Below are 18,195 nucleotides of genomic sequence, written 5' to 3'. Positions count from 1 at the left end.
AGTCTGGTTTCTAGGTGTGCTGTTGTCTTGGTGCTGCTAATTAGATGTGACATTGAGCTGCTGTTTCACTGCCTGCCAGCGACTTGTGCCCTATAACTGTAAATAAATTGATTTCATGTGATGTGTTCAACAAAATAACCAGAAATAGATGTATGGCTGTGGAAATCTTTACTGGTTATATATTTGTGTGTTTATACTGCAGTGTTTTGTCCAGAATTTAATTGAAAACAACTCAGTGTAGTTTGGCTGCCTTTCTAGGTACAGAAAGATTATTATATACAAAACCTTGGCCTTCGTGTAGGAATTATTTGGAATACATTAAATACAAATCCTCATTTTTTCTGGCCATGGTAACGCAGAATTTCAGAAGAAAAGTGTGGATCTGGTTTTACCGGGCAAAGGGTGGGGCTGGGGCTGTATGCAACAGAAACTTCATTTTGATACAGATGGGTCTTCTATTTAATCTCTGAAGAGCTGTTAAGATCACGAATCATTTTACTACATCTGCTTTAGTTCCTTTGGGTTTAGCTAGTTCAGTGGGAATGTGGGAGTCTGAACACTCACTGGGTCACGCAGGATATTGTTCAGGCTTGTGCTTTGCTTTAATAGCCATCTAGCCATTAATGTTGATGAGACATGTACCAGTTGCCAAGAAAATAGTGTGTTTATGCAGTGCAGAAATAACAAACTGTTCTCTTAACTTCTGTGGTATTTCAAATTGTGTGGTTATGTAGGTTCTAGGTGTATGTGAGGTCCCTATTGCTTTGGCCGTGTTATTGATAAGAGTGTAATTTGTATTATCTGCAGTCATAATGGTTTGTTTGTGAGAATGTAGCTTTTCTGTCAGGAAAGTAACTTCTAAGCCCTTTAAAATGTTACTTTTACGCCCATTATTGAAATCTAAAAGTGACTACTTTCTAGTGCATATTAATTACATTGTATATCTGATTTCCATGGAGACTAGCATCTGTGATGCACATTATTGTAATTGCAGTGGATAATAACTTTTTGTATTTTTAGTTTTGATGGTAAATATCCATGTCAGTATTCAGATAGCTAATGCTGCTGGTTCTGATAATCGAAATTGCCAAGCGGTTTCTGTGTGTGGAGAAAACTCTTCATTATGTCTCTTATTTCCATTATCAAGAACCTTACCTGATAGTCCAATATGTTGAGCTTATTCCAGGAAGATTAATAGTAGCTGTGTTATCACCGTTGATTAGGTGCTTCCAAGATACATATAAGTAAGTACTGTTTTAGAGGGTTTACTTTTAATGCATACACTTGAATGTTTTCAGGTTTTTTGCTTCCACCTTGGAGATGAACAAAACCCTGGGTTGACCTCTCATGTGCACTTATTCACAGTGCCTAAACTCATAGGTTTTCATTAATCTCCTTTATCTGTGATTTGCAATCCAGTGATTCATAACAAAGTAAAGGTTTTATTGGTTTGGTGTCACATATGGTATTATTAATGAACTTAGTAGTCTTATTTCAGTATTTCTTTTTAGACTACCTGAGTTTTGCACTAAATATTTATGTAATGACCAAGTAATGCTTAAGCAATATTGGAGGAAGCCTTTTACCTATCAAAGACTTACATGGTGATATAACATTAGGAAAAAAAAATCAGTCTTTTCCATTTCTTCAGGGCCAAAGGAAATCATCAGAGTTGGGTTTAATAAAGACTAAAAGGATGTCAGTGAGTAAGAGGACTTAAAGAAGAGCTATGTTGATGTTTGTGCTAAATTGCTCTGCAAAGAAGAGCTCCACCTAAAACTGAAGGCCTGTATTTTACTTGCTTTTGACACTTCAAAGTTAAATGCAGGTTTTCTGCTGCCTTGTTTGTCGTTAACTCCTCCATTCTTGTCCTGTAATTGCTGTAAGAATGCCCCAGCAATTCATGATAATTGCTAAACAGTTTGCTTTTTGCATGTCGTGTAACCTGCTTCACCATGCAATTGGAAGGTGCAATTTTTTAAGCAGTGGCTTAGCTGAAGAGCACCTGCAATGTGTCAGAAGTACTGGGCAAAATAAGATACAGCTCCTCAGTTTGTTCTGTAACAAGCCTGTTCTGGATTTTGCTGATGTCAAATGTTTTCAGTGCTCATCAGGCAGACATGCAGATGTTTAATTTTGCTACGATGAATTGTCACATTTATTTTCAGACAAATAGCTCATGATGGTGAAGTTAGACATGTGCATAACATTTGCAGTATTGTGGCCTTAATGAATTACTATTTTAAATACGATCTTGGTCCAATATGTAACTCATTTCAGAATGAAATTACAAAAATATTTTGTAACTTGTATTTTTTGGGTTTTACAAGCTATCATGTACACCAGAAAATGAGTCCCACTGCCTTGCTATTTAAGATGACTAGTAAGAAAATATCAAGACCTTTATCCATAAATACACTTCTTCCTAAAAATAAAACAAACCAAGCAGGAAAAATGCAACGTTTGTCTGAGATCGTTGTCTCCCCATGCACAGACCACAGTTCACAAGGCTACAAAGACTAACAGAAAAACTTCCCTTTTTTCACTGTTTTATTGTCATCAAAAGCTGTTGTTCCTAATAATCCACAAAACAGCTGGTGGCTATTCCAGACCTTTGTAGGAAAGCAGAGGTAGAGAGTCCATCAAGCCTGATGTGTCTTTCTGTGTCACATTTGCTGTACAGACTTTTTCATCAATAATGCTGTTTGGGTTTTAAAGAGAAAGTAATTTTGTTAATTAATTTTTAATTAATTTTACCTTCTTTTACATTTTAATTAATTGTGGCGGCCAAAACGTGATGTACTCATTAATGGGAAATTCTGTCTCTTAAAAACTGCTGCCAGTATAGCTTGGAGAAAATCCTATGTTATGCTTAAAGATACTTTAAATGGACAAGATTAAAAATGGTAGAGAGTAGTAAAAATATTAGACACTCTCAAAGCAACTGAAGTACTGCGCTTTAATATTAATATACCTGAAATAACTGAGCAGTGCAAACTTATCTGTACTAAGATTTAGTGCTGTCTCAACATCAAACTCAGAGCGGCCTAATTCATCTTGTGCTGACCAATTTGACATCAGAACACAGACCAACATGCTTAAAGTCAGCATATATGTTTCAATGTTTTGGTCACTGAAGAACATAAGAGCCAATCGCCTACCAGCCATTTCCAGATGCCAGTAAATGTAAGAAATCTTTTGAAGGCAAAGGTGTTTCATGTGTGTGTTTGGGGGGTTGTTGGTTGCTTGCTTTTGGGTTTTATAGCTCTTAGTGAAGGGGAGAAGCAATGGGAAAGTGGTGTGGAGGTCATGTGCATCATCTGCTGAGATGATGCACTGGGAGAACAGTAACCACAATTTAAAAAAAAAAAAAAAAATCTTTTTCTGGAACTGAGGTGTTTTTACAAGTTAAAAATGGTCTTTTAAAGGTCTAGTGCTATTAGGACTCCAGTATTTCTTTCTTAACTTTATTCTGAATGTTTTAATTTCTGAGATTTTAACTTAAACTGTGCCTTTCAAAATGACCATGTCATTCCTCTGCTCTCAGCTCTCAGAACTCCCTTTAAGAAGTCAATGTCAGTCACACAAAGCTTGCAGAGATCCTTGTGATGGTGGATGAACACGAGTCAATCCATTGTATTAGAAGTGGGTCATTCTACAGAATTCCTTTATAAAGGAACTTTAGTATTCATTCAGTGACACTCATAAAAGATACCAAGGTGTAGCCAGTCCTATAAAGCTGCTCCAGCTGATAGGGTATGGAATGCAAATATATGTCAAAAATGCAGAAATTGCAAAATGGGCAGTGTTGAATTAAAGGAAACAAGCTGAAGAACTTATTTTCTGATATTGCAAACGTTTGTACTAGAAAAATTGTGTGAATAATTAGTCTCAAGATGATTTTGAGTATTGGCTGATTCCTTTGTTTTATTGATGAAAATTGGTTTCAGGACAGAATGTGTTTTTCAGAGTTTTGGGTAGAAAAGTGAGCAGTGTGGAAAGCTGACTTTTTTTAGGGGATTAAGCAAGTGAACATCTGCTCAGGACAGCTGTGAGTACAGAAAAACCCTCCTGACTCTTGGGCTTTCAGCACAGAGTAAGAGCTGCAGTGGAGGAAAGCAGAACACCAGGTTAAGCAAAAAACAATTAATTAAAACTGTCTAAAATTTGAAGGATCAGCCTGGTCCAGAAACCCACTGCAAGCACTACATTGATCACTGGGTAAAGGTAAGGAATGGTTTAACTCTCAAATAAGGGGCATAGAACAGAAAGAGAAATTAGGAAAAGGTGGTTGAAATTTTATTTTTATTGGTGATATCTCCTTATGGTGAAAGTCCATTTTACAGTTAGTAGCTTTTCCAAACTTACTTTGATTTTGCATGTTAAATTTTTAATAATATCATCAAATTTCTTCTTTCAGGCAAAATGGGTGCAAGAATATATTTTCGGCAGTTGCTCAGTTATGACTGTAAAAGGAATTGTGCAAAAACAATAATTGGGATTGCAGTTCAACAGGGGTTTTTTTTATATGCAGCAGATAGTTTCCTTTTGATTTCTTATTGAAAGTTCTATTCACACATATATATTTAAATGTTGAAGTGTATTAATGAATTTAGTTTTTTGGGGAAAAAAATTACACACACGCCCTTCATCCACTGTTCTGTATATCGAGAAAAAATACATATTCATTCAACATATTTGCCTAATATGTTTTGTTAAGTTACTAAAAAAATGATAGGGACAAATCAAAATGATTGTTCAAATTAACTGAATGAGTGTAAACCTGGGAATGGTGGAAACATACATTAAAATTTCCACTTGAATGATACTATTAGTGTGTATATCTTTGGTATGGAGGAAGGATCACATAGCAAAAAAGAGTGTGTTACTGTCATAGAAGTCTTGATACAAATTTTGGAACAGTAACAACTTTAGATTTAACTTCAACTAAAAAAAATTAAAGTCAGATTTTTATTCAAGCAGTCTTTTATTAGCAATTTGACAAAATTATTTCACAAATCAGTAAATTAATTTCCAAGTTTGTAAATGTGTTTTCTAGTATATGTTGGTTTCTTAGAATGGCATACTGCTTCTCGCTGTGATGTACACTGATGTTTTAAGTATCCAGTGTATTATCTTTTACATTGCATTGCCATCAGTCTTTTTCTAATGAGTGAATATCTTAAGTCAATTTCCTATGTAGATTTAATTTGATTGCAGAGATTATTTCCTTCCTTCTCATTGTTTGTCATACTGTATAGTCATTCTATAAGTATTACTACAGCTTTTTATTTTATTTAAACCTCCTGTCAGTGTGTTTCAACATTTCTGAACCTGCTAAGTGAAATACACTGGTTAAATCTGGAGATGGAGGCACATCCATACATCTGCATCGTTACACCTGTGCATGTGTAAGACAGTGAACACAGTTTATAATTGATTCTCAGCACATACTTCATTGACTACTGAGCTATTTAAGCAGCCCAAGAACAGGGCTAGCTCTTGGATGCTCAGAAAACTTTCCTCTCTTTCTGTTTTTGGGAGTTTTCTCTATGCCTGGCAAATGAAAGTGTTCCTGTCATCATGCATTCCTTAGTCAAGGTTTGCATCAGAACACGTCAGGGATTGTCGTGCCCCATGGACAGGAGGGCTGGAGAAGAGGTTGAAAAAGACTTGTGCTACATTGGCACTCTGTTTTTGGGCTTCAGGGCTGTGTCACAAGGAGAAGAAAAATATCTACTCCTTTTCTAAACCATAGATTGAAATCCTCCCAGAACATTAAAAGAAATGGATTTTCTTTCTTTTGTGTCCAGTGTTCCTAAGGAGCAAATCGTGAGTGTGGCGATACCCATTTCCTTTCACTGCCTCCTCTTCCCCGTAGATAATCTCAGTCACTTTGCTCTGCAGGTCATATATAATAACTGCATTCAGTAATAGGGTTGAAAAAAGCAATAATACCGAAGTCCATGTTTTAAAGATGTTTGCCAAAAACCTTTTTTCAATAATAAAAATAACTGAGTCTTCAGAAAAGAAGAAACTGCTTCCCAGTTTTGGACTTTAATGTTTTGGGGGTTTTTGACATGAAATATTCCTTCCTCTCCTCTTGGTGTGCAGGGTTGTCTGGAAGAATGTAATACTTTACAGACATTTTCACAGACATTTTCACTTCTTTTTCCTCAAAACACATTAGACCATGCCTTGCAAGAATACTTAAGATCCCCTTTGGCAACTCCGATGGTTTGACTAAAATAATATTTTTATCTGTAGTACAGCACTGACATGGGTTCAGTTTCTGCTACATAGAGTGCGTTACGTTCCCTGATAGGGAATAGGAAGGATTTGAAAAAACAGTATTCTTTTAGTTGATGTAAAGTCAGTAAAATAAGATTCCTTATTTTTGCTTGGGTGATCAAACTTTTCTTAGCATTTATTCAAAAGAATATGACATGCTTACTAAATTCTAGTGGATTTACTATGTTAATACTTGCAAATAGTGAAGCAAGTACAGAATATTAGTTACAAAGTAAAATTAAGCTTTCAAAAAAACAATTTCCTTTTTAGTTCCTGAAAACAAGCAGGAATAAGTCTTATGTTCTAATTATCCTGCTGTGGCTTAATTTTGTGATTTTCTATTTTTGTATGCACATAATAGTTTTTAAAGTTTAGCTGAATGCTGTTGCACTGCTGGTTAGAGATTCTCATACACTTTCCTAGATGTTGTAATCTCTGTATTTATTAATGGACATTATTTGTTATGTCTTGTCTTAGAAATTCTGAATGGAAGTGTTGTATCTAATGTTAACTTACATTCTACTTACAAGACTACAGTATTACTGGTGGCATTCTTACCTCTGAAATAAATCATAATCTAAATTCAGATGTACAGTTTTGGAATAAATAGTAAATGAGATGGCATCACATTTGTCTGTTGCCTATAAAACGGATGCTTGTTTATCGTCCTGTTGTATTCATAAATTATTTCAGACTGATAATTTAATGAAGCATTTGAAGATTAAAACTGCATTGTGTTTTGACACTCATATAAATATTTGGCCATTTACATGATACTAGCAAGCTATAAACTTCTGATTAATCACTGTGGAGCTGTGGAGTTCAGTATTGGTATGTTTAAAAAGGTTTGGAAAAATTGATTTTCACTGATATTCAGCTGCTAGGCTTTCAGAACAAGAAGGCTGAGGCAAGGAAAGGCTGTGAGACACAAGATAATTTTCTCCTGCATTGTGTTTCCAAAGCATACGTCCAGTATTGAACTGAAAGTAGCAGTGGGGTTATGCTCTGCAGTGCCTCATACACTGGTGCATATAAATGAACTAAAGCCTGGGCTGTGAAATTAATACTTAAGGACTCTGTCATGTAAAAGTCAAGCATTCACAGCTCCACATCAAAATGTTCTATTAATTTTAAAGTTAATGGTCATCTTACGTCCTCTTGTTTTATTGTTTTTGGGGTTTTTTTAATAATAAAACACTAAGGAAATTAGTTCCTTTTTTTTTTTTTTTTTTTCTCCCCCAGGATAATCACTCCTGTTTTGTTGCATCTTAATCTCAGCAAGTATTTAATAAATAGTCTGGGGATTGCTTGCCTTTTTTTAAAAAAACAGGTATATTTTCTCAGTTCTGGGATACAGTTTAGTTCTAACTCTTTCAAAATAAAACACACTGACAACGAAGTACTAATACCTGTTTTGTCTTGCTCCTTATTTAAATAACTACTGAGGTTTGCAGGAACTAGTAAAATGGAGCTATTAATTAGATCAAATTAAAATAAACTTGCTTTAATATGATATAGCTATAATTGGTTAAAATTTCCCTTTCTCCTGGGTGCAGCTGTTAGTTTTTCTCCCTTCAGCAAGGTTTCTTGATAATAAATGTCCTTTCATTATCAGCAATTTTCTTCTAACCTCTGTGTCATTTAGCTGATTTTCATCCTCCTCATGTTTTGTGTTCCAATAGCTCTTTGGCTCTTCACATTTATTAACAGGTCTTAATTTGAGGGGGAGACAGAAAGGCATGAAGTAGCTTTGCTGGGTATACAAAGATGTTTGGGTTTGTGAGTGTACTTGTTGGGGTGGAGGGTGTTTGAAAGCTCAAAATGGTCTTCACCTGCATTCATCTTACCCTGAGATAACGTGGTATTACTTGCAGTTGCCAGAAAGAATAATCACGGAAACTATTCATCTGTTTTGGGTTGATAAATAAGGCCAGTTTACTTCATGAGAAAGCTTGTGACTCTGCCAAAGTTAATAAAAAGTTGAGATGAACTTTGCTTGTTGTGTTCAAAGGCTCTCTCCTTCCAAAACAGCTTTCCATCAGATACTGCTGGAATATTGGAAGTCTCCTTGCCATCAGTGAGTCATACGCGTTGTAATCTGCAGGCCATGTCCCTGCATGGGAGCCAAATGTTCAGAGATACCTATGTATCTTGGGTCCCAGCTGTCCCTCATTTCTTTCATGTGGTCCCTCCCTGGGGGAGGAGGGAAGGGTGAAATGCTGGGGATCACCTCAGGGGTTTCTAGACTTTGCACTACAGAATATTTTCACTGTTGAGTCATCCACTATGTAGCTCTGCTCAAAGGAGCCCTTGGATTCAAAGGGAGCTCAAGAGGATGAGAGTCTGTACCAGCAAATTCTGAAAAAAAGAGCTTTTGGTAACTTTTTTTTCCCTTTTTACTGTCTAACTATGCCCTTCCTTTGTAATATCTGCTCATCATGCACTTTGCCATGATTTCAAGTACCAACAGTGCTTAGAGGTCATTGCTGCCTATCTTCAAAACACTAGATACTGCAACACCAGCTCTTCTTTTCCTCCTGATGTTCTCTTTCAGACAAGACTTGTGGCTTTCTGTGGCTTAACACTTTGGGCCACTCTTTGAACAGATCAGGAATTATCCAACTGTAAAAGAAAGGGGTAGGTTTGCCTGAGGTAACTCCTGTGACAGTGTTGTGATGGCCACCTTCCTTCAGTAGTTGGGTGATTCTCTGCTCTGCTCAGAGACTGAGTGGACAAGAGTTACCTCGTGTTGTGAACAAACTCACAGCAATGTCTCTCCTGCTGCCATGGAAAACTAACAGGGTGTCTATCCTGGATGGGTGTGACTCTCAAACATCTTGTCTTACTAATGAGCTCCAGTTCTGGGCGTTGAGATACAGAACTAGTGTAAGATTTCAGAAGAAACTATATGCGGTCAAAATAGATGACTCCCTAAAGGAGTATAATTAAATGGCCAGAATAACATGGTGTTAAAAGGAAAACCATCTCGAGGTTTTTGTTGGGATTTTCTTCCCTTCACTGTTCTGTCTAAGCATCCATTACTTTCCCAGAATTCTCTCACTAAACAGCTTTCTACTTCATTGTGCTAACAAAAATTAGGGGAAAAAGTGGTTATAATTCGGTTTTCAGCCCTTTGTAATTTTCGTGTTTGTCAGCATTCCTTAAATGTGAGTTTACTTCCTGATCTTCATTATGATAGTTCCTCTTCTATTCAAACACAATGATTTGGAAATATTTTTTCAAGCTTAATCACTTAGAGTGAGTCTTACAAAGGAACCATCGTAGGAAAACTGAGATTTGAGTACTTGGACTCTGAGCAAAGCTCAGAAATAATGGTTTCCTCATTGTTTGATAAGAATGTGCAGTTACATTATTGTGATCTTTGGATGTTGTTTTTGTTGCAGCTTTGCGTGCTGCCAAAGCAAATTCATGTCATTTGTTTCTTTGACAGTTAAAATATTCAATTAGTGTTGTTTGAAATTGCAGTAATTGTTTATGTTGTTTCCATACAGGACATTGCAACATTTGTGGGTTGCCAGCTTAAAGCTATATTGCATATAAATAAAGGACTAAAGCAGAAGAGCAATTCTTTTTTTTTACAAAAAAAGTTTGTGTTCTTCCACAGACATTTCTAATTCTTCTTTGTTTCTTAACACTTAGGAGTTTATTATTTAATTTTTGAAATGTAATTATGTAACAGTGGTTTTGGTGTAAATGAGGATGGCATTTAAACAAATGAACAAACATCAACCCAAGAACCCCATCAAGGTTGTTTCTGTAGGCAGCTATTTACTTGTTTCATTTTGAAGTAACCTTAAACCTGGGAACAGCATTTATGCTTATATTGGTCTTGTTATTCTTACTTACATTACTGTGTATTCACAATAGGAGTTTGAGAAAAAAGAGTAAGTGCCTGTAGGAAATGCAGAGAATAGTGACAAAGCTTAGAAAGTTAATGCAAGTCTGCTTCTTCAAACTCAGTGCTGTTCTTAAGCAAACTGCCAAGCAGCACAGCATTTTTATTTCTATAAAGAACTGAACTATAGTTAACAAAAAACCAAGATGTGGTGCTGTTAAAATTATAGGAAAGGAGTGACAGCCATGGACTGAGCTGAGTAATCCACTTCATCTTTGGAAAGCCATTGCACAAACTGAGTAAATAAACATATCCTCCAAAGACGAGGCTCAGCTTCAGACAGTTCAAACATCCACAATTGAATAGCAGCAAAGTAAATGAAGAAGGACGGAGGAGAAGGCTGTCTACCTGAACTCAATAGATTGAAACCAAATACAAAATTTCCTGTGGAGGTTTCTACACTGTCAGCCTCTCTGTTCTTGGAAATCAAAAAAGCAAATTAAATTTCTATCCTTGAAGCTGAAACATATGAGTTCCCCTTTCAAATAGAATATATGTTGATGGAATGATGGTAGACAGTCATTTGAAATAGTCTAAAAGGAATGTGCTTTAGGGGAAAACAGGATATTGTTAAATTCATTAAGGACTGCTTTTATTAGGAAAAAAGTTGCCAAAGATCTCAGGCACTGAGGTCTGTAAACAATTGATCACTACCTGGGTCTCCTTGGTCTGTTATCTGAAAGTCAACTACAGGAACACCTCAGTTGTCTTTTTTTTTTGTTGTTCTTGTTGGTTTTTTTTTGTTTGTTTGTTTGTTTTTTTAAAGTATTTGAGGTTATTTGAGTTAAAATTTAAATTGTATTTATTTTGCAAGACATGTATGAGGGAAGGGTTTGAGTCTTTGAAGAAACTTTTTAGGCTATTTGTTAATTGAGATTTGTTCTAAATATACTTTAGCAATGTGTAAGTACATAAGAATTTTGTCACTCCAAACACCCTTTTGCACAGACTACTGGAGAGCTGCTCATAGTGTTAGGCTTTATAACACAAATGGGGTACATTCTGAGTGATACCTGGATTGATGCTACAGTGCTCCTAATAAAATGGATAATGAGGTTGTGTTTAGTCATAATATTTTATTTTGGACTCGGGCTTTTTGTGAATATCTCCAAAGGTGTAAACTTAGTTGGTAGACAGTTAATCAATTAGGTGATAATCTTAAATGGATGTCCTAACGTGGTTTTTAAATAATAATTTGTTTTTAATAATATAAATGGTATAATTTTATTTAAATGATATTTAAATAATATAATTTAATTTACATTATTGTTAGTAGCCATGAATCTTTGCAGGCAGCTTTACTGAGATACTTTTGACTTCTTTCTCTGCAGGCAGAACTTGTGAAAGGGAATCTGCAAAGCGTTGGGCTCACGCTGCGCCTTGTGCAGTCCAAGGAGGAGGATGCAGGGCATGTTGTCATTGAAACTGTGACTCCAAACTCACCTGCTGCAGCTGCTGATCTACAGAGAGGAGACAGACTGCTGGCAATTGGCAGTGAGTGATATGTCAGCTTTCACAATAAGGGTCGTCTTGTCACGTATGCAGTTCAACTAATCTCCCTTTCTTAATAATTACAGTTGTGCTTGGCACTCAAAAGCTAGCAGTTATGTACTTATGGTCACTTAAGGTCTTTGTTTGCTTGATTTAGTTTCTTGCATATTTATTTACTCCTTCCTAGGTAAAAGCCCAAAGAAGCTTGAATAAACATTTGGCAACAATATTAAAAACAGAACAAACAAACAGCAAAACAAAACAATAAAAACCCAAAAAGCCAAAACATTCATGTGACTGTGCTAGCAGGAAGTTAAAGCTTTTATAGAGGTTTTACAGACCAGAGCTTAAAAACTAAGAGTTCTTTTGCTTAGGTACTGCCTAAATAAGTCCCCATTGCAATATTCCAGTGATTATTTTAAAAGGGTTTTCAGTTGCTTTGAACAGATAGTTGATGATTGCTTTAGAACAAAGGAAAAGTCATTTTTATATGATCCCCTGCATGGCTGTATTTGGACTGTGTGCTCATTAAGATGTTTTAGCTTGCATGTAATTTGGAAATACGTCAAACAACTGTGAAAGTTCTGCTGAGGAAGATGGTTCAGCTCACTCCAGCCATACTGATAATGTAGCATCATGGCCATATTTTTTTAATGTATTGGAACTATTTTCTTTTTTAGCATGCTTCTGTTTTAATTATCACTGTCTTTAAAGATACCCATCTTTTATGAGTCCGTTGTTAAATGTCTACTGCTGAAAAGTCCAAACTTACAGTAAGAGCAAAGTTAAAACTGTTTCCACATCAAATCAACATTACTCTGTAAGATTACAGTATTATTACCAAGCAGCAAACTGGAGTATTTATGTAATTATTTTTTCCAACTCCATATTTGCATGAATAAAATGGAGAGAATACATCTGTTACATTTCAGTTAAGCTTTTCTGTGGTAATTGACTTCCTTTGTTACTGAGCAACAATGTGTTCGTTGACTATTTTTGGTCATTTAGATTGTTATCATAATTAAAACTTAATAATGTCTGTCTTGTTTTTAATAGGTGTTAAAATCACGTCAACTGTCCAAGTGTTGAAGCTTATTAGACAGGCTGGGGACAGAGTTCTAGTCTTCTATGAAAGGCCTGTTGGGTATAATCAGCATGGACCAGCACTGCAGGATGGATTTGGACAACTGGAGGACACTGCTTTCTTGGCACAGGCAGAAGATGACCAGAATAGTTTATCAGCTGATGCTGATGGCAGAGATTTTGATTCAGAATTTGAAGACTTAGCTTGTGATTCACCTGAGCAGAAAGAAGATCTGCCAACAACTCCAAGTCCCAAACGGTCGGTAGTAATTCTTGCTGCTGCTAAACCTCTTGGAACTATATCGCCCATCCTGAATCGGAAGCTGCATTTAGGAAGTTATCAGACAACATCAAAAACGCAACAAAAAGATGGGGCTAAAGTGGCAGCACCTAAAACTGTTGAGGTTTCAGATGCATCACAGCCATTGGGTAAACAGTCACAAGGATCCAGTACTAAGCCTCTTGTGCCACCTAGGCCACAAATTAAGCCTATTTTGTCTACTAGTGATAGCCAAAATGTGTTAGAAACTGGAGGTGTATGTTCCGATAAACCAGAGAGGCCACCTCCACCTGCAAATAATGGAGAAAAATCTACAGAGAAGATAGTTAAAATTAGTGATCAAATAGAAGATCCAGCAGTATCAAAAGTAGTAACAGCACCAAAGCAAGATACGTTAAAAGATGGACTTACAGAAAATGCACGTAGTTGCAAAGATAGTGATGATCAGCGAACATGGGAATCACCAGAAATTCTGTATAAAATCCGTCAGGGCCGATGGCCAGTGACGAGAACATCCTCCTGTCTATTTGAAGTAGAAAGATACCACAAGTACCTTAATGTTGCACTGTGGTGCAGAGACCCTTTCAAAGCAGGTGGTTTTATCTGCTTAGGATATGCAAGCATAAAACTTGAAGAAATTGCTTTAGATTGTCTAGCTACAACCTCGATGGAATTTGTTAGAACATTTAAACTGGATGCTCCTACACCTAAAGCAGCAGTCACCAGAACAGCATTGCGGAGTTTGACAACCCATAAAGGTTTCAATGAAAAATTTTGTTATGGTGATGTAACTTTACAATTCAAATATTTAAAAGAAGGTGAAGTGGATGATTCAAGCATATTGCTGGAGAAAGAGAGGGAGTGTCACTTAGAAGAAGAAGCTCGTGCCCTTCAGAAAGAGGATCCTTTCTCGGGACAAGTTCTTACAGAGAACAAGCATAACTTTCAAGATACTCAGTTTCAGAATCCAACTTGGTGTGATTACTGCAAAAAGAAAGTATGGACTAAAGCAGCTTCGCAGTGCATGCTCTGTGCTTACGTTTGCCATAAAAAATGTCAAGAAAAATGTTTAACTGAGACGCCCTTTTGTGTAGGAGCTGAGAAGCGGCTCGAGCGAACTGTGGGCGGTAGCCGAGCAGAGGGACAGGAGGCTCCCCCAGCCGCAGCCTCTCGGGTTGATTCCGAGGCCAAGTCTGTGAACAGAACTACAGGTCTGACCAGGCATATCATCAACACGAGCACCCGCTTGCTGAACCTCCGGCAGGTGCCCAAAGCCCGCCTGGCCGAGCAGGGCCCGGACGTGGCCGAGCCTTCGCCAAAGCACACCCCGAACACGTCTGACAATGAGAGCAGCGACACCGAGCTCAGTGGACCGAGCAGCCCCTCCAAGCGGGCAGCGGGCACCGGCATCAAGCTGGTCCGGAAGGAGGGCGGCCTCGATGACAGTGTCTTCATTGCTGTTAAAGAAATTGGGCGTGATCTCTACAGAAGTTTACCCACAGAGGAGCGTTTTCAGAAATTAGAGTTTATGTTGGATAAGCTGCAGAATGAAATAGACCAAGAGCTGGAAAATAATAACTCCCTCGTTAAAGAAGAAAAAGAGACAATCGACGCGAGGAAAAAAGCTCTGATTTCTGCTGCGCTGGCTAAGTCAGGTGAGAGACTGCAGGCCCTCACGCTGCTGATGATCCACTACAGGGCAGGCATTGAGGATATAGAGTCCCTGGAGAACATGTTCTTTGAGAAGCAATCCAAAAAAGTAACTAAAGATTTTGAGGAATCCAGTATAGCAGAAGAAGTGGATATTGAAGATGGCAGTCTGACAGAGGCTCCAACATTGAACATCATATCAGAAGAACCAGTTGATCCACCTCAATCAGTAGACTGATATTTACATATTTAGTCTTTGAAGGAATGGACTAAAGGAATCCTTTGCACTTAACTCCAAACACACACAAATTAAATTAAAACACTGGTATAATGTGCGTGTCCTGCTTCTCCACAGTTAATTGCTAATAGTGGTTCTTCTCCAGCTACAGCACCATCATTTTGTTAAACTGGCTGGTTAAAACTACATTTTGGGGTTTATATTGGAAATTTATTTTTAATAACTTATTTTTATTTTTTCTAATTATGTAACCTTACCATTTCACACCAATGTGTGTGGTTTCCCTAATGTGTTACTTTCCCCCACTTCCCCTCCCCATATTATTTTTTTTTTTTAGCTAGTCTTTTCAATGGGAAACAGGCAGGATTTTCAAAACATTCAGTTTCCATTGTATGATGAAAACATTATAAGCTTGTTGCATGCCTAAGCTGATGACTGACGCAGAAGTCACGGAGGGGCCAGGCTTTTAAGTGTTGATCACAGTTTTATTGTATGTCTTCTAGGTAGTTGTGTATTTTTTGCCAAACATATCATGAAAGCAAACAAAAGGTCTTTCATTTTGTCTGTTATTAGTAGTTACTGAAATTACCATTGCATATCATTTGTTTTCCATGTTTTTGTTAAATATGAGTACTTTTTGTAGTTTGTAATTAACACAAGATATAGTAATGCTAAGCTAAAAGAAATCCTCCTTAGAACTTCGGACTATTGTTAGATACCAAAGTATAAAGTGGTATCTCATAATAACTTAATTGGGAATATTTTCAAGGTAAGAGGCTTGTTGCCTTCCAGAGGAAAATCATATGTTTGTGATGTTGTATTATCTGATAGCCTGATAAAGGAAAGTTGTTCTTCACAAGAGTTGGAGGTTTCATTGCATTCTGTGAAAAAGCATGTAATGATGGTGTAAGTAATATAAGGAAATTAATATTTTGCTGCAGACTATCATTTTGGAAAGCTTAAGGTGCAAAATACAAAGTAACTAAACATGTTCTCTCAACACTTTTGAGTAATCAGAGTGGTAGGTTGCATTCAGCTTCTCAGACAGAACATACAGTCTGAGCAGAAGGATCACCTTTGTCAGCAAAATGTCCTATAGTGTATATAACGTCTTTTATTTGAGTCAATTTGTGAGTCCAGTAGAGATGAGGAAGAAATTCAGCCAGCTGCTTTTGAAAAGAACTGTCTGGTCTTGTGCTGTGTGTAAACTGTGGATCTTAGCATCACCTGGCTAAGGCCATTGTTCTTATTTATTTCCTGTAGACATGTCTTTGTTTCACCTTCTGTGTATAGAAATTTTGTATAAAATATCATCTTTATTTTAGGTACTGTGCTAGGTACTTGTATCATTATCACTGGTATTGCTGGTAGTAGAAAAGAAACGCCTTTGTGGGAGTGGAGTTTGAGATGGTAAAATAACTCCTTTAGTTTTTGAGGTCATCTATAATGTACCTCTCCTTTAAATTTGCATCTTGGTTTAATTTGTGATGGGCAAAATTAAGAAGCAGTGGTTTTCACCATGGAACAGCATACTTGTGCTTCTACGCAAAATGGTTACTGCCAGTCATGCAACTACTTGCACTTTTTTGTGAGTTCTGGGCAGTTGATACTATTTAGTTGATGTATGGAAAACACTATCCATGCTAAAACAGGCATGTGACACACTTCTGAAATTAAGCTTCAGCAAATAATTGCACAAAATTAGCTTCCATTCTTGTCTAAAAGTTATTTAACCTATACTTGCTTGAGATGCATATTAAGACTTCCCCACTGCATTTTCTCAGCGGCTTACCATTGGTGGTGATCTGCATTCAATCCCATCAGTGTTTGCTCTTACAGAATACTATAGAGGTTTTCAAATATATCCAAGTGCTTCATTTAAGCCCTGGTGCACATGAAGGAGCTGTGAAAACAATGCATATACTGATTTCAAAAACACATTCATGGTTTTAAATTGTCCTGTGGAATACAGTGGGTAAGAAAAGCTGGATATCGTTTTCCTCGCATAGTGTTGCTTATGATGATGATTGTAAGAGGTAAATTAAATGTAGTGCAATATTTTTAAATATACCGAATGGAAAAAGGGCAAAATAGTTGTATTTTAGTGATAAGAAGGAAAACATAAATTCCTATCTGGCATTATTTACAATAAACAGTGAATCTCGAGGGGGAAATTGTCATACTACATTCCTGATGTAATCTTTGCTTCATGCTTGACTGTAAATAGCTGAAAATAAAGAATACCACAGAAAACAAGAATATCTTGACTTAATGATATCTGAATAGGTGGCAGCTACACATTTGCAGAAGATCTGCTTAATATGATTTTGTTGGCTATTATTTTATCATGAGAATAAGCTTTAATAAAATAGTTTTGCTAAGTTATCAACTTCTTTGCATTGTGTCAATGTTTTTTAAACATTTCTATTTCAATAGTTTATCATCTAAAGCCACCACTTAAAGGAAGGATCTTCAGGGGAAAAACACATTTTGCATTATATTAAACTACTGATTACTGGGTTAATTGGGCTGAGAAATTTGAAGTAAAGCGCCTGTGGAAGTTTACAATGGCAGAGGAGGAATAAGTAGTGGGAGGAAATGAATTAAGTGTCTTTATCACACTTAAATTGACACAGATCAAAATATACAAAATATGAAAAATCCATATTTTTCCAGAACAGAAGGGGGATTTTTGTGTGTTTTCTGAGTAAAATTTCTCCTGACTGTCAGCAAAAAAGGTTTGGTTACTCATTACTCAAAAAATCCCAAACAACTGCTAAGTTTTTATTTGGGAGTGGGGGGAAAGGTGGCTCAGAGATTCCAAACGTGAGTGTCTGTGTGGATTTTAGTTACCTTCCTCTTTTGGTGGAGCAGGAGTGGAGCACGAGCAGGGGAGCCCCTGCACCACATTGCTCTGCTCAGGAAATCATGGGAGGATGCTGCTCCCTAAGGCCCAGCAGAAACCTGGCTCCAGCTGCAGAAGAGGAATGTCATCCATGAATCTCTCCTTGGGTCTCCTCCTCATAGTCATGTTGCAGATTAATGCAAACTCCTCCTTGATTTTGATGTGCCCAAAAGTACAAAACCAAGCCATGAAGAAAGCCTTTCTGTGCTTTTTAAGAAATATATGGGAGTTTGCTATGTTTGAATTACATACTTGTGAGGTCAGGCAATACACTGATTGATCAGCTGGCAAAAAAATGAATGTGTCCTGTAATAATTTAGAATTTTTGCATTGGTATTTCA

General features: G+C 36.9%; 1 protein-coding gene across 2 annotated transcripts in view; it reads left to right on the top strand.

Annotated features, from left to right (window-relative positions):
* Positions 1-17,338, top strand: part of PDZD8 (PDZ domain containing 8) — a 53,476-nt gene extending 36,138 nt beyond the window's left edge. For both annotated transcript variants that reach the window (XM_042019422.1, XM_042019420.1), the window contains 2 exons: positions 11,539-11,701; positions 12,755-17,338. In XM_042019422.1, the coding sequence (XP_041875356.1) occupies positions 11,539-11,701; positions 12,755-14,949 (2,358 nt within the window). In that variant the 3' untranslated portion in view covers positions 14,950-17,338. The remainder of the gene's footprint in view (positions 1-11,538; positions 11,702-12,754) is intronic.
* Positions 17,339-18,195: the final 857 nt, after the last annotated feature.

Source organism: Corvus kubaryi, unplaced genomic scaffold (genome assembly GCF_017639235.1).
Source record: "Corvus kubaryi isolate FWS band 111438036 unplaced genomic scaffold, C.kubaryi_AGA036_p1.0 138, whole genome shotgun sequence".
NCBI lineage: Eukaryota > Metazoa > Chordata > Aves > Passeriformes > Corvidae > Corvus > Corvus kubaryi.
This window is presented reverse-complemented; position numbering and strand designations above follow the sequence as displayed.